General features: G+C 41.7%; 1 protein-coding gene across 1 annotated transcript in view; it reads left to right on the top strand.

Moving 5' to 3' along the window:
* Window positions 1-13,103: 13,103 nt before the first annotated feature.
* Window positions 13,104-23,505, top strand: part of SYNJ2 (synaptojanin 2) — a 70,201-nt gene continuing 59,799 nt past the window's right edge. The window contains exon 1 of the mRNA XM_051801549.1: window positions 13,104-13,474. Within this exon, the coding sequence (XP_051657509.1) occupies window positions 13,354-13,474 (121 nt within the window). The 5' untranslated portion in view covers window positions 13,104-13,353. The remainder of the gene's footprint in view (window positions 13,475-23,505) is intronic.

The raw sequence follows: 23,505 nt of genomic DNA, 5'->3' as shown, positions 1-23,505 counted from the left end.
GGGATCTTTGCAATAACTTTGGGATACTGGATTTAAACTGACTTAATATCCTTGTTTTATAAAGTTAAAAAATGTGTTTGCCTGTTTTTAATTGTCTGAGCCTTTTAGTCTTTCCTAATTGGTCAGATTTTCTTAAACTATCCTAGTTTTTTTGCCTTCCTTCAGATTCCAGCTAGTATGCCTACTGCCTTCCTGCTGAACTTTCTGAACTTTAGGTTCTTGTCATATACAGAGTTAAAAACTGCTTCATGATAGAATTGATTAGCTTCTTTGAACTGGTCCTGTCAATCTGAAACCAGCTTTTTCATGTTTACTGAACACTGTTGTTCCCTTATTCTTACTTGTGGCTGTATTCTCCTGTTAAAGATTTTTGTACGTCACATTTTTCTGTCAGGGCTGAAGCAAGGCGACATATCGTACTATTTTCTGTTAACAGCAGACCTTTGCTACCCTTAGTTTTCCTTTTATACCTAGCATCTTTAAAGACTATTCATTTTTTAAAAATATTTGCTATTAAACTAATTTTGTCTTCGCACAAAATTGTCAATGCAAGGTCACTTATAATTCACATTGCCTTCCATTCCAATTAAATCTCTGTGGATCAAAATCTAAAATTGTTACTCTTCACTGTTTTTTTTAAATCTTGTGAGATGTCATTCCCAAAAAACCCAAATATTGTGATGAAGTGTTATTCCAAGGAACAGTTTTCTTTAAAAATACTTATTTTTAAAGATGTTTAAAGTTGCTAGCTCCAAGAGGTTTGTTAGACGTTATCTCAGCACAATAATGACAAACAATAGAAAGTATAAAAATAATAGAAAATACAGAAAGATTGCGGAAACTTCTTTAAAAATAGTATTAAGTGGTTTGGTTTCTTTTGAATTGTATCCTAGTTATTTGACCTTAGTTATTAACCTGTCCCCAAAGACACTCACCAAGAGCAAGGAGCAGGGGACAAATGATCCATGTGTACGCATGTGCATGCAGGAATGTGTAGTGTTTGTGCTAGTTAAGATTGCTGAGCCAATCCCTGGGGGCTGGCAAGTCTGCAAAGAAAGGCATCAGAGAAAACTGATCTGCCAAGTGGGTCGGTAACCAGGCAGGTCCTTTGACTATCTAACAGAGTTGAGAAGGGAGGAGGGAGGGATACAGAAGAGAGCATTTGTCATGGGCCAGCTTAGAAGAGGCTTTGCTTGGAAAGTGCAAGAGCATTCCCTGAAGACTTTGGAAAGGCAGAGAAAGTCTGTGAGACTGGAGAGGGGGATTAATAAAAAAAAGTTAAAGGTCTCCTTTAGGGTTTTGAATTCTCTTCAGGGTTTCCTGAAAAAAATTGCCCAAAGATTAGAAGCAATGAGAGAAGCGGCACAGTTAATTCTGTTTAGCTGTTGGGTCTCTGCCAGAAATAACTACACTTCAGCCGTTACATATCTCTTGGGAAAATGCCTCCATGCTGGACTGCCTAGAAAGGGTGAGTTTAGGGTCAGTGAAAGGTTGGTCCTGATGCTCCAGTACTGTGGAATTGGTCAGCTGTACACTCCCCTGAAGGGGCCACTGACATAAAGGCTATGTCTGTAAACATGACCACATTAGGGAGGAAGAGCACTGCACATTATCTAAAACAAAGCAAGTCAAGTGCCCTGGGACTGAAACATAGCTAAATGGGTGTCTGGCCGAGGGAGCACACTGGTGTCTGCTGTTTCAGCATTTTGCTGTTTCTTCAGACTTCTTCCTGCCCACAAACAGTATCTGCCCTGAACTAGGAAAGATTGGAGCAATATGCAAGCCAGTACCAGGCGAGCTCTCCAGTTATTAGTTTCAGTAAATTGACCTGCTTGGAATGTGATTTTTCCTATAGGCTTCCTTGCAGGAAATATTAGTGTGGGGATGAACAGACAGACAGGTATTTTTACCTTTTACTGTCAGATGCCTGTACCAGGATGCGAGATTTTTCTCTTGTCTCACTAATAAAGAAACTGAGGGACAAATGAATTGTTACATGCCAAGAAGGTAGGAGGGCTGAGAATGGAATGCAACTGCTAATTCGGAGGAAAGAATTTGATGCTGAATTTCACCTAAATCCAAGACTATGATCCCTAACTCTTACCCAGCTTCATTCTCCTCCCTTGGGCCTTCCCTGTCAGCCCCTTCAGCTGATGCCCAATTCCAAAGCTCCTGACAATTGGCAGTGGTCAAGTTTCTGATACATCCAAGAAGTACCTGTTAAATTGCTCATCAGAGCATCCATTCACATCCACGTTCATCTATATAATACTTCAATGACTAATGAATTTGGTTACCCACAGGAGATGCAAAAACAGTGGGAGAGCAGACTGGAGTTTATAGAATGGAGATTGTGAAAAGCATACTCCCTTTCTGCATCAAAGGAGAGGATAAAGGGGTTGAAAACAGGGCAGTAATAAATTGAGAGACAAGCTTTTTATTTTTGACCATTTATAACAGAATATCTGAAGAAAATCTGTCTGTGCAAATAAAAACTGACAGTTATAGATGAATCTGGATACTAAATATAATGGCACTTCCAATGGAGAAGCCAAATATTTATCAGACTTCATTCAGATCTCTAACTACATCAAGATAACTGAGTTAGGTTTGTTAAGATACTAGCTGTTGTACTCTATAGCCCTTGGTATACAGGAGTGGTAGCAGTTTCTGGGACTATGAATTACTTAGAACAATAATCATGTTAAAATAACCAGTAAACACTATTACTGTTTCAGACACAGCTCAACAAACTCTTCGTAATGTTTGTAAATCTAGATGGAAATTACTCTCTTAATCTTGTTAAATGAAAAGATTAAATGCATCACTTCATTATGTTTGCTTTTCTGCTTTACATTTGGGAGAAGAGTATCTCCTGCTCCTTGTGCATTGCCTGCTTATCTAGACCTTTCTGGCCCCATCAAAATTTGCTGCACTCCTAACATAAATTTCTCCGTATTCACTTTTTTGGCATTTCTGAGACCCTGCATCTCCTGCTAGGGCAGGGAGGGGGTCATTGCTACTATGTTCTTGTCATTCTTTAAGACTGTCTTGAGGGCTTTGGCAGGGATGGCACCCCCTTACAATACTACCTGCACTCACAACTGTACTATGAATCTGAAATATCTATTGGCATTTCTTAGAGCCCCTTAAAATCCTTATGCCAGAATCCAATCTTTTTTTTTGGTTGGTTTTTTAAAACCTGCCACCATAATGTCCAACGACACACTGGAACCAAAGCACAAAACAAGACAGTTTATCCAATGCTCATCGGTCTGTATTTTATTAGTTTTAATCAAATTCTTTCTGAGCCAGACAGAGAATCTTGTCAAGTTTGGTGCATCGAGTCAAGCTCTTGCCAAAGGAGAAGGTGCCTCAAAAGTAAGGGCCATACAGCAGTGAGGGACATTTTTACAATTGTTGACTAGTTTCTGACTAGTTGAGTAGTACTTTTAAGCTCAGTAAAGATTTTATTTAAAAACTCAACAGCTGGAAGAGAAGTGAAAACTTAAACATAGCATCTGTTGCAATATAGTAACATATAAATCAGGCTGCTTGCTGCTAGGATGGATTTGCTGAGCTTGATGCACTGCCCCAGAAGGCTGCTATCGGATTGCACTCACCAGGGCTGCACTGCTCAGGACTGGTTATGCCAGCAAAGAAAGCTGAGAAGTACAAAAACTCTTCAGTTGTCTTCCCTGTTTAAGCAGTGATGCTTTTCTACCTGGTTACAAATGGCACCCACCAAACTTAAAGCAAGGACATTATTACAAAGCTTTGGGAAGAAGGTAGGTCTAGAACACTTCTTCCCTACTAGGAGCATGCTTATGCTTACTTGGCAATAGATAGACTTTACTGGGGTAACAACTAGTGCCGGTCTATCTACTGTTTATAAACATGACGTTAATGCTTGGCTAAAAGGAAACAACAACAAAAAAAACCCCCACAAACAAATAAACCCACAATGCAAATGTTTATGCAAGTCTTCCAAATTTAAACCAAATTCACAATCAGTAAGAGGAGGTTGCTATCCGAAGAATTGCTATATAAAATAAGTCTGCAGGATGCCTGTAGGAGTTGGAATCTATTCAAATGTGATGTAAAATCAGCACTGGAAAAGGGCAACTCACAGGGACTGCAGTGGTTTCAAGGTCTGCTCCTAGAACAAGAGTTGAGTTCAGAAAAGCTGTTTGTAGGTGCTATCTGGTACAGTTACCCTCTGTGTGAGCTGCTAAGTTTATATTGTAATTAGTGTTAGTATCTAATAAAAATGACTAGTGGTCTTAAGCAATTTTTAAATAAAACAGCCCTTCCTGAAGGGAAAAAACCAAAATCCCAACAAATAAACATTGTGTTGGGTGGTTGCAAGGGCGCTTGAATAGACATCTGCAGCTGTACAGGGGCTCTGGGCTGTTTCTCACTGCTGTGGAGCAAGAGAGCAGTAATCATCTCAGGTCCACTGCTGAACCCTGGCTGGGTCCAGGTGTGTGTGTGGCACACGGGTCTGGTGATAAACTCTTCTGCAGCATGGAGAAAGACAAGACAGATGTGTGCTGTCACTGTCTGGTTCCCCCTCAACCCCAGGATGCAACAACACCTCAGCTGGCTCTGTGTGGAGCCAGCTAAAATCTAATGAAGCATATTGGTGCTGATCTGTGCTTTGCCAAAGAGGCTCTGCTAGGCAGCTAGTGGCTCTGAAGGTAGAGAGGGCATTGAGTGTGAGTGTAGCTGGCTTCTGGCATGGTTAGTAGACAGTCCAAGAAATCTGTCTCAGGATACCTCAGATTTTTCCCCTATGGCACTCAAGTGCAGAAAATAATTAAAAAATAGTAATCTAATAAATCAACATGCATAGATCTGCCTCTTAAGGCAGTAGGTTGCTTAAAAGTAGTCATTTTACAAAGATTTCTCTGCGATATGTTGTATCCTGGCCCATCCAGGACTTCTGTTCCTGTATCAGGGCAGGATCTTCTGAGCAGCAGCTTCTAGGATTAAACTGAATTTAGTAACTCTGTCTTCTCAGAGGCATTTTTAAGCTCACAGAACATCTCTGATTTTATTCAAGCATACTACGAACTCTCCGCATCAGTGTTTCCATGTGGAAAGGATCTGCACCAGTTCTGGCCCTTCCATGTAGTTTGCAATAAATCTCCAGGACCAGACACAGTCTATTTCAAATTTCTGGAAGCAGTAAAGAGAGTATTCCGCTGAACTGCTACCAAAATATACAGGGAATGTTATTCAAGATAGCTACTCCGTAAGAGCAGCACAGGAAAACTGTCACTGCACCCATCTTTTAAAAAGACAGAGGAAGTGATTGCAGTAACTCTCTCTTTGTAGGAGGGTCGCTAATAACAGAATCTAACCATCGGGGACCAACTGGGCAAAAAGCATCAGAGAACAAAGCAGGGGGAGGGACAAAGAAGAGAAAGGGTAATAGGACAATAAGGAAAATAAAGCTGGTGATGAGGGCAGCGAGGAAGGCAATCCAAAGAGTTACTGAAGTAGAGATAATGAAAACAGCAGCAAACAGACCTTGCACAAGGTGAACGGTAATGGACTGGGTGTGCAACAGAAGAAAGGCTCTTACTTCTGGCTTCAGAGGGTTGACATGAGCACTGTTGTCGTGCTCCAGCTTCCCCTGCCCTCCAAAGTTAGTTTTACACGGCACAGTAATTCTCACACCCCAAGAGCTGGCTTCCCCCCAAACCCACAGCTTTGCTGAGCTTTTCCAGCCGCACCCACACGATGTCTTTCCACTCCACCCCATTCCCCACCACCACCTCCCTGCTTTACCAAGTTGCTGAAATTATTTTGGCTTGTCCACAATCTGTGCTTACCCCTTCCCACACCCACCAGCCTTCCCAGGTCACTGGTACTATGGGGGTGCCTGTGGTCCTGGCTGGTACCAAAAGCAAGGAAATGACCTAGGAATAGAGTGCAGATTACAAGCAAAGATGATTTATCACTGCCCTTTCACCCTGGTTAATTTTCAAGGTGCGTGCACACACATGCACACATGCATATTTGGAGAAAAAAAAAAGGGTAGAAGCCCACAAACGAGTTTAGCTTTAATTGTCTCTGTTTTCAATCAGCAAGGCCTAGACTGGCCTATTCAACTCTGTGGAATAATCATTTTTGCTATGTGTGCCATGACCAATCATCAGGCTGACTGGGATTGCATGAGAGCTACAGGCACAGGTGAAATCTAAGTCACCTGCACCCTGGGGGTGGAATCTATCGTTCCTAGTCAACCTCAAACTCCCATAATGGTTTATATGTTAATGGTGAAGGTGGCACAAATAAGAAGTACAGGTAATTCTTTTTGTAAAAGCAATGCAAAATCTTGTTTTAGTGAAGCAGAACAGAACGGCACACCTAAGTAAACAAGTCAAATTTTCCAAAAACAAACACTGACTAGCAAGGGGAGTGAAACCTACCTATGTTTACTTGCACCTGCACAAAGTCTGTAGATTTAACCGGTGCATTAAGAATAATGTAATATACCAAAACAGTTGTTCAAATAACTTCAAACCGTGGCATGACTTCAGTTCTCTTTTCTGGTCTCTTCCCCTCATTCACATACTGTGCTTTGTCAGCTACCCCTTTACAGCAGCACTGACAGAGATAACACCTCATTCTACAGTCCTCCTTTCCTTTCAAGGAAAACATATGTTATTCACTCCACCTTCACCCCAAATGGGGCTGCGAAATAGCTTCACTTCTTATTCCAGTTTTTTTACTGGATTATTTTACTGTTATAGCTTTTGTTTTACCTTTTCCAGTTTGTGTCTGGTGTTGTACTGAGGAACTCCATTAACTATTCTGATTTGAACTAGTTCATATCACTGTCTTTTCAAACTATTCAGTCTAAGTCATCTTGTCATAGAACTGCTGAGAAGGAGAGGAACATCTGAGATTTATTGCTCAGTGACATTTCTACAAGATTTTTCAAACTTTACCAAAAGCAGTTGAAAAAAACCCAAATCCCCATTCTTCCAGGTAAGCAAATATGTTCTCTTTCCTTTGTGGGAATGTGTTATTACACTGCCTCTTGCTCCCCTTGCTCTTTGGTCTGGAATCCCTCCTAAATATGAAAATTAATGGACAAGGCTTTCTAAAGCATGAGGAGGCATAATATCACAAAGCATCTGTTTATAAAATTAAATGAAAGAAAGAAGTCTAACTTCAATTTAAAAGCACCACATATGCTGTACTGGAAACAACTAAAATGGAAAAAATGTTGAACATATGATCATGGCAGAGCAAATCTATGCATGCAAGACATATTGTGTTGCTTTGAGACAGTGACTGAATACATGGCTTTTTTTTCTACATGGGTTTAGTATCTGGCATACAACCAGTAGTCCATTATCAAAGGCATTATCTAGAAATTCTGTATCTTAAGGAAGACGCAGAAAACAAATCCTTAACCTTACACCTGGGGAATGTTTCCCATTGATTATATTTAAGATTTGGGAGAAAGTAACCTACTCATTACAGAGATAAAAGGCTTCTTTTCTCAGTAATTGTAGGGTGGTGGTACTGGTTGCTAGATAGCTGTTGTGTTGCACAGATCACTGCTGCCACACACTGTGTTTAAAGCAGTTTTAAAGACTTGTGAGATCTTTCTGAAGAAAAGTATGAAACAGTAAAATACTGATAATATATTCATTTTCACAGGATGACTAAGTGTCAAACAATAGCAATAGACTGTTATCCCTTGTGTTCTCTGAAGTTAATGACATTTTTTCTTTTGGAAAGCATTGATTTAATGTGTTTTTTTGACAAATTCCTGTTTCTGAAGGTACGCACATATCTTCTAAAAATTCATCTTATTTAAGAATGAAGTTAGGAATCACTTTGTATCAGGCAGTCTTTTCCAGTACTCTGTCTGTGACAATGATGGCCACTATATACCAGTGAAATGCCACAACAGGTAATCTGAGATTGCCTCTTTCTGGAGTTCTCCTCATAGCTGATGCATGGACAAAAGGAATGTCTTTTTCTGCCTCTTCAAAACCATATCCCTTAATATGGGGTAAACAACAAACTCCACTTTCACTGTTGATGTCCAACAGAGGTGTGCATAATTTTTAAGACAATAGGAAGAGGCATATGCTCACTGAGAAAAACTGCCAACATACCTTCTGCAGCTATTCCTGTGCAGATATTAAGCAGTTCACTTTAAACTCAAATTTTCTATTTTATTAAGCATTTTGGTTTTCCTGTCAGGAGTTCCAGAAAATTAGGTAAGAAGCAGTGGAAAACTCTGTGCCTTCCTAGTCCTTTGAACACGAGAGAGGGATACCTACAACTAATCATAAGCATGTCAGTCTGGAAGAAAGAATAAGAATTTTATCTGGTTGTCTGGTCACTATTAGTGCCTAAATAAATGCCATCTGACTAATGCTGCTCATCTGCACATAGTTTTAGGATGAAGAATGTTAAGCTTTAAAACAGCTGCTGTTACTGAAAATAGTTTCTTAATAAGAAAAGCCTAATGTCTGTGAATGCAGTCAATCTGCCTCTCTAGAGATCTTTCATTTAGCACACACAGGGTTAAAATATAAGTGGAAGAGGAGGTGAGAAATTCCACTGACCTCTCAGCAACATTTCAAACACAGTTTTTCATTAGCAGCATTTCTAAAACTGTTAGCACTCCACCAGAGCATCTCTCAGCCACTTCTGGTACATCTTCAGAGCTTGAATTTACAACCCAATCTTCTGCCAATCTGGAGTTACCCTCTGCAGCCAGATAGGCCCTGACTCAGTCAGGGCTAAAGCTAGTTTGCTTCCAGTCCAACCACCTTTAGCAGCAGAACCTGCACTGTTTATTCACTTGAGAAGTCACCCAAGCAAGGAGCTGTGAGATTTAGGCTACTGATATACTTAAAGTGAGGCATATATTTTAGTGTCCTGCTGAACCAGAAGCTCAGGTCCACTTTGTTAACCCACTCCTCTCCCTTCCAAATAATTGGTTAAAGTGTAATATGATACAGAATTATTAGTATTAAGTTTTTCTTCGTGTTGTAAGGATCACAGACCCCAAGGGAAAGGAATAAGGGGAGCTTGTCAGGAAAGGTTGTAAATAGGAGTGGAAATTCCAAAACATTGTCACTGACTGAAGCAAAGAAAATGTCTCTCCGTCACTCCTCTTACACTCATGGCAAGGTCAGACTATCTTAGTCAAAATCTAAACACACAAATAAAACATACTAATTTGTTACTCGTGCTTCTTACGCTCTTCAGAGCTATTTTTAAGGAAATGCTGTTGATTTTGTTGAGAAATAGTGACCTAACTCAAAGTATATCAGACTGTCTCTGTAACAAAGTACCAGACATTTTTGCACACGAAGTTCTTTACTAGGTCAAGAGAAGTGTAACCAACTAGAAATGAAAGCTGTTCTCTCAATTTCACTGACAGTGTAAGAGGTGACATTAATACCTCACAGCTACTTTAAAATCAACATTTTGAGCACTTTAGCCTACCAGTGTTGTAAATGCTTCTTTGTGTCAAATTCAGCTTTAAATAAAATTTATTCTAATATTAACTGGAAAATGTGAAAACAATAAAAGCTTTTGCATATTAGCAGCAGTTACTAGTTGTTTCGAATGTCATGTGCAGGAAAAACTATGCTGAGATATTTCCTCTATTTTTTCTGTACTTGCTGAAGTCAAAAGCTTCTCACAAAAGGCAAAACCCAAACTGTTTTCAATGACCTTGTGGGCGCACACACTTCCTGAGGAATCTGTGACCACTGAGGCTATGTGCAAGTGGCCAGAAATCTCCAGGAAATGCTGTCATAAGTGAAATTTATATTTAACCTCTGAGCTTCAAAAAATTACCACTTATTCCAGTAGCAGAATATTGGACACAACAAGTATATTTTGTTTGTTGCTACTGTTTGTTACTACTATCACCAAATTTTTTGTAGAGTCCCAGACTGCAAAGTTCACTCAATAGTAAGACAAGTAGTACTACAGGAACATTGATCCATTCTATGCCCCAAAGTCTTTCAGACAGATAGCAAACAGCTATCTATACTCCCTCCTGCTAACTCTGTTTTGCAACACTCCTGTTGTTCCTCTTCTGATGGTCTCCAAACAAACATACAATGCCACCTGCCAAAATCAGCACACAGAACTGTTTTTCAGTGAGGCAGTTATGCAGACCCTGGAAACATCCACTACCATAAAGATCTAGGGGCAGGAGTCATTATAGTGCATAGCAGGTTTCAGAGCAAACAAGGGGCTGGGTAGGACATGGGATTGGAAATGCAGAAGATTAAAAGAAGGGAAAAATCCACATAGAAAGAAGGATGAAATGGAAAATTGCTGATGAGTTAATGAGGGTATATGGCCTGGGTGAAAACAGGTGCTGTGGAAGAGAGAGAGTTCACCTGAGGGACTCCTCAAATGACTACAGGAATTAATCCATTTCCATGATACTCATATACATAAGCTCCAGAGTAAGACAGCTCAGCTCCGAATATCAGCTAAAAGATGATCTGCCAATCTCAACATTTTCCCTGGAAAATGGAATTCCATGCATTGAAACACAGACAGTTTGGTTAGATGAAAAGATCTTATCAAAGGGAAACCTTTGCACACACTCCTAATATATAAAGCAAGATTCCTATCTGAGCTCTCACTTTGGACGTCATTCTGTGTGTGAAAGAGGTTTGTAAATTGAATGGCTTTATTCAGCACTCCTCTTCACCATATTCTGATAGTTTTTTCAGTGCTTTCTCCGGCTTATGTGTCTAAGGTAACTGATCCATGACACAAAGTCTAATTAACTGACTTACTGCTTCTTCAGTAATCATGACATCACACTGTTAAAAATGCATCTTTCTATGCCGTGGATGTTTTGCAACCAGAACACACTGGAGAGATCAGCTCATAACAGATTAGAGAGGACACAGTCACAGAGCCAGCTGTGGATGCAGTGCTTTGTCACACCCATCACTTAGGCTTCCAGCTTTCCACCTTCATCTGAGTTTTCCTCTCACACCCTCATCTCCTCGTAATTGAGGTGCTGAAAAATACTATCCCAGGTGCAACAGTCCTTTCTCTAGTATTTTACCCAAGAAATCTGACAGTAAGTTTTTTATTAGCCATCCTAAATTGTGTGTTCTTGGAATTTGCAGTGAAAGGCACTGATGACAAAAATTACTTACGAGTTACAAACACAGGCAATAGAGAGTGACACACTAGTGTCCTTTAAGTGAAAGTTTACTCTCATGATGGAGTTTAAAGGGCAAAATGAAGAATTATTCCTCAGAGGCAAAGACACAAACTCAAAAAAAAAAAAGTGTTTTCTCTTGCTGTTATTTTTAAATATGTAAGTATATAATGCAGGGGCAACTTCTTTAAAATAATGTGATATAACTGTCTTAGGCAGCTCTGATTAAGTGATACTTCAAATATATCATCTCAAGTGAGCACTTTTCTCTAGGGAAGAAGGTCACAGTGAAAGATGTTAAAAACATAAACTGATTCTTGGTCTGCCATTCACAAAGGAGAGCTGTAAGAAAGGCATACCTTTGCTGTTTAAAATAGAACATGGTTAATTTACATTTTTATATCCTCTAAACCCCCCAGACTTTGAACTACGTGCTGTCTCAATTTTTCATCCTGGTCACTTAGTTTCTACAGTTTCTGGATCCTTTACTTTACTTTACCCAACACTTTTAATCTCACCCAACGTACTGTAGTCAAAGTTTAGGATCGTGTGGGGAAAAAAGGCCTACACAAATACCAATCCCACTTTTCCTATCAGATCCTTTCAAAATGCTGTTTTAAGGAGGCACCATAAACTAAAATTATTCTCGTTTCCAAATTACTACTGGTTAGAAAATAAATAAACCAGAGGTCTGTGACAGGAAGATAGTACTTGCTTTTCAGTTTGTTTCCATCAAGTTCAAAGGGAGCAGGGACTGTTACATTCCACCTGGCAGAGCACAACTGTGACCGATGTTTTCAAGGCAAATGTGAGACAACAGTAACAGTTGGTAGTTTGTGTGGTTTTGAATTTCGCGGTTTTCTCTACATATAAAGTATAATTAATAATGTCTATAAAATTAGAATTCTGCTTGGTTTACCCGTGTATGCATACGACTACATTATCTGCTAGAAATTAAAGCGAGTTTTCTCTCTTCTGAACACATTTGTGTACCTGTATCTACCTCCTCGATCCATTCCTTATGGCTAAATCTGGAAAAAAAGTAGCACTCATTCTGCAGACTCAACAGGGAGTTGTGATGGGAATCCTGTAATACGGGGGGGCGGAGGGGGGGAGGGCGGAGGGAGGGGAGGACAGCGCTCTCTTATATGAAGAAACACCTCTTTCGAATTACTAGCGAACCTAAAATGTGCACTGTGCCTTTTAACCGAGACTCTTTACACACAGCCCGTGGGACAGGGCATAGTCAACTCCCCCCAACAGGAGCTCCCTGCCGGCTCTGTCGGAGAGCGACGCGGAGCCCGGGCGGCCGCTCCCCGCAGGAAGCGGGAAGCGGGAAAGAGCGCGGCCTCTCCCCGGGCAGAGCCAGCAGAGCAGCCTCCGCCTGCCACGCCAGCGGCGGGAGCAACGCCGGCATCCAAGGCACTGCTGGGCCCGCCCCGCTGCCAGGGACTCGACGGTGACCTTCGCCTCAGCCGCCGCGGCCCGGACGCGCCCCCGCGGGGGTGGGGAGCGGCGCCGCCGGGCCGAGCCGGGCCGGGCCGGGAATAGCCGGGCCGGCACCCACAGAACCCCGCCGGGTTCGGCAGTGCCGTGGCGGCCGCCCCTCCTCCCCTCCTCCCCTCCTCCCTTCCCTCGCGGGCAGGGCGGGCGGCAGCGCCCCGCCGGCGGTTGGTACCTGTCCCGGAGGAGGAGCCGCAGCCGCGGAGCCGGAGGGACAAAGTTAACTCTGGAAAGTTTACCGCGGGTGGGAAGGGATAAAGCAAAGGGCAAAGGGGAAAGTTGCTCCCGACCCCCTGACCGCATACGGGGGCTCTCCGAGGAGGAGGTGGAGGGAGAGAGAGAGGGAGAGGAGGAGGAGGAGGCAGCAGCGGAGCCGTGGGGGACACGGAGGAGCTGCAGCCGCAAACGCTCCGCTCCCTTCACCGCTGGGCGTCCCCGCACTGGAAGCGCTCGGAGGCTTCCTGAGGTGATCGGGAGCGGGGCACGGCCGTCCCCCTTGACCCGCCTCCCTGGGAGAAGCGGGCGGGCAGGACCCGGGTCCGGAGTTGCTCCCTGGGGCTGCCAGCGGGCCCCGAGCGCCGCGCCCTCGAGGGGACGGAGGCTCCTCCGCCACCCCCTCCGCCCGCACCGCTGCGCCTTCCTCCCCGCGGCCGGCGGCTCTCATGGCTCTGAGCAAAGGGTTGCGGCTGCTCTGGAAGCAGGAGCCGGGGCCGAGCGCCCTGCTGGAGGCGCGCTCCCGCCAGGACTGCCTGTTGCTGGAGGCCGGCACGGTGGCGGCGCTCAGTAAGTGCGTGGGGGGGCTGCGGGTGCCGGGGAGGTGCCGTGTCGGTGGGTGCGCGCCCGGTGCCTGCGAAGGGGCGCCGAGGTGCGGTGGCAGCGGCTGATTCCCTGGAGGTTCGGAGCGCTTTCCCCCGTGGCATGGAGAGAGGAAGGGGAGAGCGCAGCCTCGGGCCCGGTGGGACGCTGGCTGAGGAAAGCTCCTCGCTTTACACCCCGACCTCCAGCACGGCCCCCCAGGCCTGGCCACGTGCTGTCGCGTTTGGGTGACCCCCCGTGCTCTGCCACGCATGGAGGGTTGACCAGCATCTCCTCCCGATCCACGTCCGACCGGCCCGTTCCCTGCTCCGGATGTCTTTATCCTCCTCACCAGCAGCCGGGGTGGAAGAAGCAGGAGAGGCCACTCGCCCGCCTGGTGGGGTCTTGGCGCAGGGCACCTTTACTGTGCAAGACATCCTCTGTAGCCTTGACAGCAGAGGAGAGTCCAGGTTAAAGGGATGAGGCCCACTGCCTTTTGAAGTTTCCACTCAGCTGCATCGAGTTCTCACCACCAATGTAGACAGCCAGCTCGCAGTAGGGATTGTTTTGGATAACTGACTTGAGATTTGTGCCCCTTAAAAAAAACACAACTGGCTTCTTGCTGTGGTGCCAAACCTGCCCTTGTGATTTTCAAGGTATATGGTTCCTTAAGTGTCTGGCTCTTGCTGGAGGAGTCTCACCTTGTGTTTTGGTACTTGTCACTCGTGAGCATGACACAATGCTAATGTTGCTAGTGTTGAGACAGATAAAAAAATGAGGTGACTGAGTGTAAGATGCAAAAAGCAACACAAGGGAATACATGCTTGTACTGTGTTCTTAAATTGTTTTCCGTGTAATACTAACTTGTGCCTGCAATCATGTTGCTGTTTGCAGTGTTGTAGTAAGAACTGCATGTACGTTGTGGTTTGTACAATGTCCGTCACAACATCAGCTCAGGGTCCACTGAGCTGAATCTTCCACGATGTACAGTGGCAGGACATCCAGACTAAGATGCTTAATACCACATCAGGTATTGGGGGCTTCATGAATGAAGAAAGCCAGAAAGGTCATCAGGTAGCAACTGATTTTCATGAGAATATTTCTGATAATGGAAAAATTTTGACCTGTCATGAAAAAGATGTTATTGCCACACTGTGAGGTTTTGTTGTTGTTTTTGTTACTTTATTTTATTGGAGTTTCTTGTTAAATTCTTTGGTAATAATGGGCATGAATGTGTTACATTTTTATAGGTTTTTTTTTTTTGTGTCAGTTTTCAATGAACTGACAGTGAAAAGTCTCAGTACTGAGCAGCACTTTACTCACTTTCCCTGATTCTAGAATCTGTTGACATTGGAATTCTATATTGATATCAGTGGCTTTTGGTTTGTATTTCATTATTCTGATACAAATCTAAAGCAGCTCCACTTCCTAAAGCCAGTGTGCACGAATAAAATGGAGAGACCGATATTCATCTAGCTGGCCCTGAGCCATTTGTATGACCAGTGGAATGATTTGCAATCTCACTAATTAAAGGAATCATCAACCTAAAGTAGATTTTTCTCCCCCAGTGTTGCCATCCCCCATTTGAATTGCTATAATTAAAATGATTTAGTGGCTGGAAAGCTGCCCAGCGGAAAAGGACCTGTGGGTGCTGGTCAACATCCAGCTGAGCGTGAGCCAGCAGTGCCCAGGTGGTCAAGAAGGCCAGTGGCATCCTGGACTGTATAGTGTGGCCAGCAGGCCCAGGGAAGTGGTTTTTCCTGTTTACTCTGAGGGCTACGTTTTGAATCCTGTGTTCAGTTTTGTGTCCCTTACTACAAAAAAGCCATTGAGATGCTGCAGCATGTCCAGAGAAGCTGGCAAAGGGTCTGGGGCACAAGCCCTATGAGGAGTGCTGGGGCAGCTGAGGTTGCTTAGCCTGGAGAAGAGGAGGCTCAGGGGAGACCTTATTGCTCTCTATAACTGCCTGGGAGGAGACTGTAGCCAGGTGGGAGTCAGTCTCTTCTCGCAGGTGAGAAGTGATAGAACAAGAGGAAATGACCTCAAGTTGCACCAGGGTAGGTTTAAATTGGATATTAGGAAAAAATTCTTCATGGAAACAGCGGTCAGGCATATTGTAACAGGCTGCACAGGTGGAATCACAATCCCTGAAAGTGATCCAGTTGATGTGGATGTGGAATTTGGGACACATGGTTTAATGATGAACACGATGGTACTAGGTTAATAGTTGGACTCAATGATCTTAGAGATCTTTTCTAATCTGAATGATTTTGTGATTCTATGAATAGAGAATTTATATAGTCTTTCTTAAAATGTGTGTTAGAAAAATTTTGAAGTAGTGATTTGTGTAGTGATAGTGCCTAGTGTAAAAGACTGGTTTGCCATGCCTTTTGGAAGTCCAATATCACCTCTTGAGATAACTGTGATCATGCATGCATTGGCATTCAGCCTGCTCCATGTTAATAACTTCATAATTTTGTTTCATTTGATTTCTCTATTCCTACCTGGGTTGGTTCCTGTATGGTAAGAAAAGCGAGTTTATCCAGTGAAGCTTGTTCAGTTCGTTTCTTCTGTTTATGCAGCAGAGTATAAGAAAAGGAGGGAAAACCAGTAGTAGATATTGTGATGGTAAATTTAGAAGAATTGTGAAGAGGAAGCTCAACAGCAGGGTGGTAATAGAAACAACATTAATTCTGTTTTGTTTGACTTGCCTTTAGATTGTTATTAACCATAGAACACTACAGTAGAAGGGTAACATAAACTTTGCATATGTGTGGTTTCAGACATACTCGTCCAAGGATTGTGTTAGGTTTGACTTCTCTGTCTAATTTTCTGTTTCTAAAATAAAGTTTTTTAAAAAATTGCATATCTGTTGTGAGGAGGAATTGTGCAACTATGCCTTGTGCGAACCTCCACACTAAATAAAAGCAGATACGTATACCTGGAGCACTTAGGTTGTACAATAGTTTATGCAGTTTTTCAATAGCAGCCTCATGTCAATAGAATTGTAGAGAAGAATAATGACAGATGGACAGTGAAGGCCTGAGAACAATTTTTAGTCATTGTTCATTATTTTTTTTTTCCATAATTACTAAGTATCTCTGCCCTTGAACAGGCACGACATCTACACTTTTTCAAAGTTTAATTGCTTCTATAATAATTTTGTACTAGAAGAAATAAATGTGGAGTTTAACCTAGTTCAAGTGGCAGAAGGGAGTGAGAACTGTCCTAGAAGAAGTGGTGTTCCAAAAAAATGAAATCTGAAAAAACCACACACTTGTATAAACACAGTGTCTATACAGGCCATAAACCTCTGGCAAACTCATAATGAAAATAAACACTTTCAAATATGTAAACTAACAATTTGATGATGTCTTGTGAATAGATGATTTTTTCTTCTCTCAATATGTTGTAAAGATTATGATGACAGTTCTAGTTGTAAATTGGTTATTTTTCAGAATTTCCTTACTGCATATGGAGATTTAATAGTTGAAAAATATTTGCACCTTTATATCAGTAGTGATAAAGTATTATGGAGATCTCTAGTTGTCTTTGATGTCAACAATTTATAAAATGAGAACATTTGGCCTGTAATGGCAACCTAACCTAAGAAACTTTTGGAAAAATCACGGAATCAAAAATCACTGCAGAAAACCTAGTTACATATCCCTGAATCCATTAACTTAATCTGCATAGTGATGTATATTAGCAGTACAGTTTTCTGTTCTATCATAAGTTGTGTTTTTGAAGATGAGAGTTTTTCTTCTTCCTCTCATGATGTCACTGTAGGGTGGAGGGTAAAACTCACTGGTTTGAGTTTAATGGCACATTTTCCAAGAGGCTTTTTTTTTTTTTGCCACTGTCCATCCTCAAGCTTCGGTCACCTCCAGAAGGATGGGTGACAGCTTGAAACAATTCTTCCAGGAATTCTCTGAACTAGAACATCAATAGATTCTGTGGAAGAAACCTAGAGTCACAAGGGATGAAGAAAAATTGGCATTGATTTAGAAGTTTTTGTTTAATACAACAGGGAGTATAAATACAGATACTGTTTCTGCTTGAAACACATTACAGTTTCAATGGTTTACAGATGAAGTGCACAAGGTAGTTCTGGACTGCTGTCAAGGCAGTTGCTAAACTAGACTAAGGCTATAGTGCTGAAAATATGGTTATTTAACCTTATTATAACAGGTAATTTCAGTGAAAGGCTGTCAACAGAAGTGTTCTGCTATTGAAATTCAGCATAATAATGTTTTTATGAGGGCAGAGCCAAAGGGTGCACAGATTTTCTTTCTTTTCCACAAGCTCTTTGATTCTGCAACTGTTTTTGTAAAGGATGTTACAACACCTGTTATGGTGGATCTTAAATGACCACCGTATTTTGAAAGTATGGAACTTCAAAGCTGATACAGTGCGTGTTTTTGCAAATAAGGCTGAAGTTTTTCTTCCAGACTTTCACCCACACATCTGGGAAGTCGGCCTTCAATAGAGAGAAACTTTATGCAGAGTTAAGGTGTGTGTATGCTCTGAGGAGCAGCTCTGTGCCTGCTCTACAGCTTCACTTGCAGGTGTGTTTCTGTGTGGTTCCCTGATGTGGCTGACTGAAATCAGGGTACAGTCTTGCAAAACCATATTTACCCTTCTATCTTTTTCTACAGAGTGCAGTTTTTGTGTCATATGTACATTCACTGTTTACGGTTAGGTTTAGTTTTGTATTATGGGGACAACTATGCCACTGAGTGGGGTATGAATATCAAACACCAATACCTGTGTAAGAATACTGTGAATGTATTTCTAAGTACTACACACTATCCAAAACAATGAGCCTACAGCGTGACTCACTTCTACTCCTATGTCAGAATATTCATAAAGCTAGTTCAAATTTTTACAAAGTTTTCTGTAATTTGGTAGTGTTCAGACTTTTCCATTTGTGGATCCCTGGAGAACTTGTAGGGAGTAATCTACATAGCAGAAGCCTTGCCTTCCTTAGTTTTGCTGGCAGTGGGCACTTGGAAACTGTGGTTTCTCTGGCTGAAATTCACTGCTATAGATTATAGAGAAAAGTGTGTTACAGTTCTTTCACTACTGTCAAAATGCAAATCGGGTACAGAGAAGAGGGAAGAGGTATTGGTGTAAAAGTAGAGTGTAGATTACAAGACTTGTTTTCTATGGAAACTGGTAGTGGTTGTGAGGGATAAATGTTGTGGGTATGTCTGTAGTGACTGCAAGTTTCTGTGTAAATATGTGTAATATATGTCAGGAACAACATAAATATAATGGCCAAGCTTCAGACAAGTAACTTAGGGGCTTCTCTTTTATTTTTATTTTCTTGACTGCCTGCAGTCCACTGAGCTGGCTCGTAGAAACCTGGTGGTTTTATGAATCCATTCTTCCTTGGTTGTGAATTAATATATTTATATATGCACATGCAAGTATGAAAACATAATCGCTTACTAGAAGCAGAATGTTCTCAATCATATATATAAAGCCAGTGAACATTCCAAAATGCCACTTTGCTGTTTTGTTTGTTCTTTTCAACCAGAAATACCTCTTACCTGAAAATTGGTAAATACATTGCTTAGTGTTTGAAATATTTGGACTCTCTAAAATGTGACTGACCACAGACTTCTTCCCAGCTCTGTACTGCTTTACCTATATGATATTTCAGAATACAGGCTGACTTGCATAGTGCCTGTGTAGCTTGGATTGAATGTGAATAGGAAGATTTTAGTGATGAAAGATATTGAAAATACAACTTTAAATCTGTCTGCAGATGACAGAAAACACAATTTGGAGGCAAATAACTTGTCTAAACTCATATAATACCAGACACTGGACTTATTTCTTGGTAAGATGGTTATGGTAGTGTATATATGGGGGGTTTGGCATGAAATTTCTGTTTGATTGTAGATTTCCCTTGTTTCTGGGGAAAATTCACATCTTTTTCCCCAAAATGCTAAATGACACAAATAGAGCCCCCCATCACATCAAACCGATGTTTCTAAAAGTACTTAGAAATATGCTTTGGATTATATATGTATAGCAGCACCGACAGCTAAGCAGGTGTCTATTTCAAGAATCAGGCTTAAGAATCACAGGAGAGATACAGAATCCATAACCCAGTCCCAGACTCTTTTTCAAGACCTCTTTCTTCATTTTTGTGTTTAAGTTGTAGGTAGTAGTGTGTCTGCCCCTGGTGTTGGACTTGGCACTATAGTACCTTTCTGCTCTCTTCCTCTGATCACTGACCTTTCTGGGCTCCATATGTGTGAGAACTGTGCTGATTCCTGCTGAAATCTGGGTGATCAGCCCTAAGGAGGGCTTGAATAAAGGAAACTGCGTGTGTTTGACCAGTTCCTGCTGGCTAAATTGAATTTGCAGGTTTTACAAGCAGGAAGTTGCACTTGGATAAACCATATGGTATATGTAGTTGTATGTCCTCTCATGGTGTGGGGGTTTCTTTTGCTCTGAAATATTTAATGCGTGGAAAAATTCACTTTTAATTGAGTTTATTGCAGCTTAGTCTCATTGAATTATTGTGTGCCTCATGATTTGTAAGGGTTAAAATGTTGACCTGATGTGCCAATCTTACATATAATTTATATCAGGAGCTTATTCGTGATTAAGAAAATGCTTAAGGAATGCAGACCATGTGCAGATCCATAAAGCTGTTATGAACACAGTACGACTGTGGTAATTATTGCAGAAGGGTCGATACTCAATTATGTGCTTAGTGGAAGGAAATACTACTAAAAAAGTATTAATGGGAAGCTTTAGTGGAGTTTGGTGATTACTATGCGTACTGTTAAGTTACCTGAGTTATTATTAACTAGTAAACAAAGGCACTACATTATTTCAAACTCAGCTTGTTCTGTAAGTAGAAAACTTTTTTGTTTCATCACCTTGCGTAGCTGTATTGTGCATTAACTATGTATGTATGTTGGTATCTCAAGTTGACTGGCTTGAAAGAGGAAGGATTTTACATGTGAGCAGAGTATAGTTAAACATGGAATCCTAATCCTAGGTTTTCAAGCAGACCACTCTCACTGTCTCTGCATTTTAGAGATTTTGTGAAAGCTGTTATAGAATAAACCCCATGACTTTGGAATATTTAACAGAGAAACCTGGAAATAATTTTCATGTTACCACAGAATGACAGAATTGTTAGGGTTGGGAGGGACCCCTGGAGATCATCCTGTCCAACCCCCTTGCCAAGGCAGGACCCCTAGAGCAGGTGACACAGGAATGTGTCCAGGTGGATTTTGAATGTCTTCAGAGAGACTCCATGACCCCCCTGGGCAGCCTGTTCCAGTGCTCTACTCTCAATGGAAAGAAGTTCTTTCTTGTGTTGAAGTGGAACTTCTTGTGTTTTAGTTTATGACCGTTGCTCCTCATCCTGTTGCAGGGCACCACTGAGAAGAGTCTGGCACCATCCTCTTGGCACCTGCCTTTGAGATATTTATATGCATTAATGAGATGCACCGAAAAGTGCTATGTCTTTAAGCACATATAGCTGCCAAATGGTGGTAAAACTGTATTTTCTATATTGTTGAAACTTATCAGATATCGGTATATATTTTCCCTGTTCATCACAATCCTTTAGAGTTTCATAGTAATTTTTCCATTTAACTCTGTTCATCCAACAAAGGCAGTAGCACATCAGTTAGTTTAGTTTATTGTGTAGTCACTCCCTTTCTGATTCTGGCTCTTGTGTCCTAGCACTGTTTGCAAATGCTGTAGGAGATGTTTCAGACCAGGTCTTGATGACAGTTATTTGTGATTTCAATAAGATTTTGGGATTTATAAGTATTTCTTTTTAACAGTGAGATATGAACCTAGCTCAAGACCTCTGCAATAATGTCACCCTTTAGTCATCCTTTCTATAAATTGCTTTTTATAATGGCTGTTGGGAATTCCTCCTCCTTCTCCTTCTGCCCCTCCAAAATAATGAAAAAATTGACTGGGGTGTGTCAGAATCCGGTTAGGACCTCACAGTGCTGGAGGGGTGATGCCTGTATCCTTGCTTGCACACCTGCAGGGCATGGAGCAAGATGGTGCCATGGAGAATGGAGGCTGTGAGGCATGAAGGAGTCATCCCCCCAGTCGTGAGGGCTTGTGGAGGAGGTGCAGCATGCTGGAGCTGCTGCCTGACCTCTGCTGCCTGAGGACCCTGCTCTCACCCATACAAAATGACGATGGTCATGGTGCATCTCAGGATTTTGTGCAACACCGAGGAGTGTAATGGGACAGGAGACTTGAAATTCCAGCAGTATCTTTAACTAAGGGAATTTACACACACACACATGCACACACACAAATAAATTTGATCCATATGCACTAAAACATTCTGACCTCTCCATTTGCATGACTCATGGACGTAGCTGTGTCTATTTGGCATGTTCCTTTCCTCTTGAACTAACCACAGGTGAGGTCTTGGTGCATGCCATGTCTTTAGAGAGTGCGTGGAGGTGTCAAGGAAAGATCACTTGGTTGCTTTTTTGGTTTCTGAATTTAAATTGCTTCAGGGAGCAAAATGAACCCTAGAATAAATAACAGAATTTGCCATGTGGTAGAAGTTACTAGCAAGTTGTTAGTCAGCCAGAAAGAGTGGCAATGCAGCCCAGAGTCCTCCTGGAGCTCTGTGCTGGGAGCCTGCTCCTTCTTTCCAAGCAGCTGTGCCGGTGCCGATGCCCCAACTGATGCTACTGTGCAGGCATTGCTCTGACAACTGGCCTGCCCAGAACGGCGGCATATTTCTGTACCAGTACTGGCAAAACACAGCTATTTGTCTGCGTGTTTGGAGAAGTCCTGTGCCAGGAGATGATGTGTGTGTGATGCCACTGGCTTGACCTGGGAAACTTTAGTGGCTTCCATACGTGGCAGTGTCAGGTGCTTCTTGACAGTAGTGGCATGAGTTGTGTCTTGCTTATTTCCATGCTGAAATAAATTCCATTCTTTTGGATCATGACCTTACCAGACACTTTTAACAGCCAACTTTCTAACTTGTAGTTCTATTTTGAAGAGTATCACTGTACTTTTTTTTTAATATGTAAAGAAGTCTTGACAGGGAATCTTTTTTTCAAAAAAGGAAATGTTATAGTCTATCTAAACTGGTTTTGTGAAGCTTTTTTTTTTGAAGTGCCTGAGAATTGAGCTTGCATAGTCTCAGCTCTTAAGATGTGCTAATACTAAATATTTAAATTGTTACTGTCCATAGATTTAGGTTACTTGATAAAAATCACTTTATCCTCTGTCTGTTGCTTATGTTTTGTTTTCCTGGTGTGTGGTATCAGCATTTTACAAGTTACTCCTGATTTACTCAGGGTTCTAAGAAAGCAGAATAGATAAGTTGTGAAAGTACGGTAGTAAAAACGAAATTAAGAAAAAATTAACCACTCTTCCTTATTTGTCATCAGTGCAAAAATTGAGACAAACGTTCTAATTTCCTTTAGGGATTGCCCCTGCTAAGGAATTCTGTGAGAGGAATTGTCCTTTCTTTCACTTCAAAATGTAAGCAATATGTGGGATATTTTTTTGTTTTCCATGCTTCTCACTGAGCTCCTTGCCTCTTGAGATTTATAAAGAGAAGTCTCTTCTGTTCTAGCATCCATTGCAAGCGGTTCAGTTTATACTTTTTATACCCAGAGGTTTCAGGGTTTTTTAAATGCTGAAGTTTATTAGGAACATAAGATTGCAAATTATTACAAAATCTCTCAAATTACCATGTTGCTGTTTATCTGTAGTTCAAGAAGTAAAAGTATATTTGAGGGTTACAGGCTTTTTTCCTCATTTGGGAAGCTAACCTTTCTCCTCATTGGGAAATATATACAAAATGCAGACTTACTCATTCAGAAAGTGTGCTGGTTTTACATTAAAGTAGCCAGTGACAAGTTTGATCTGTGTTCTGGCTTAATATCTAGATGTTCATTGTATGCCTGTTGAAGTCACTTGTTGCAGAAATATGCAAATATAACATCAGTATCTCACCCTTTATTGATTTAATTAGGTGATTCTTACTT

The sequence above is a fragment of the Manacus candei genome, unplaced genomic scaffold (genome assembly GCF_025592945.1).
Source record: "Manacus candei isolate 608988 ecotype Guabito, Panama unplaced genomic scaffold, ASM2559294v1 h1tg000052l, whole genome shotgun sequence".
NCBI classification, from domain to species: Eukaryota; Metazoa; Chordata; class Aves; order Passeriformes; family Pipridae; genus Manacus; species Manacus candei.
The sequence above is the reverse complement of the archived record's forward strand: the minus strand, read 5'-3'. Positions and strand labels throughout refer to the sequence as shown.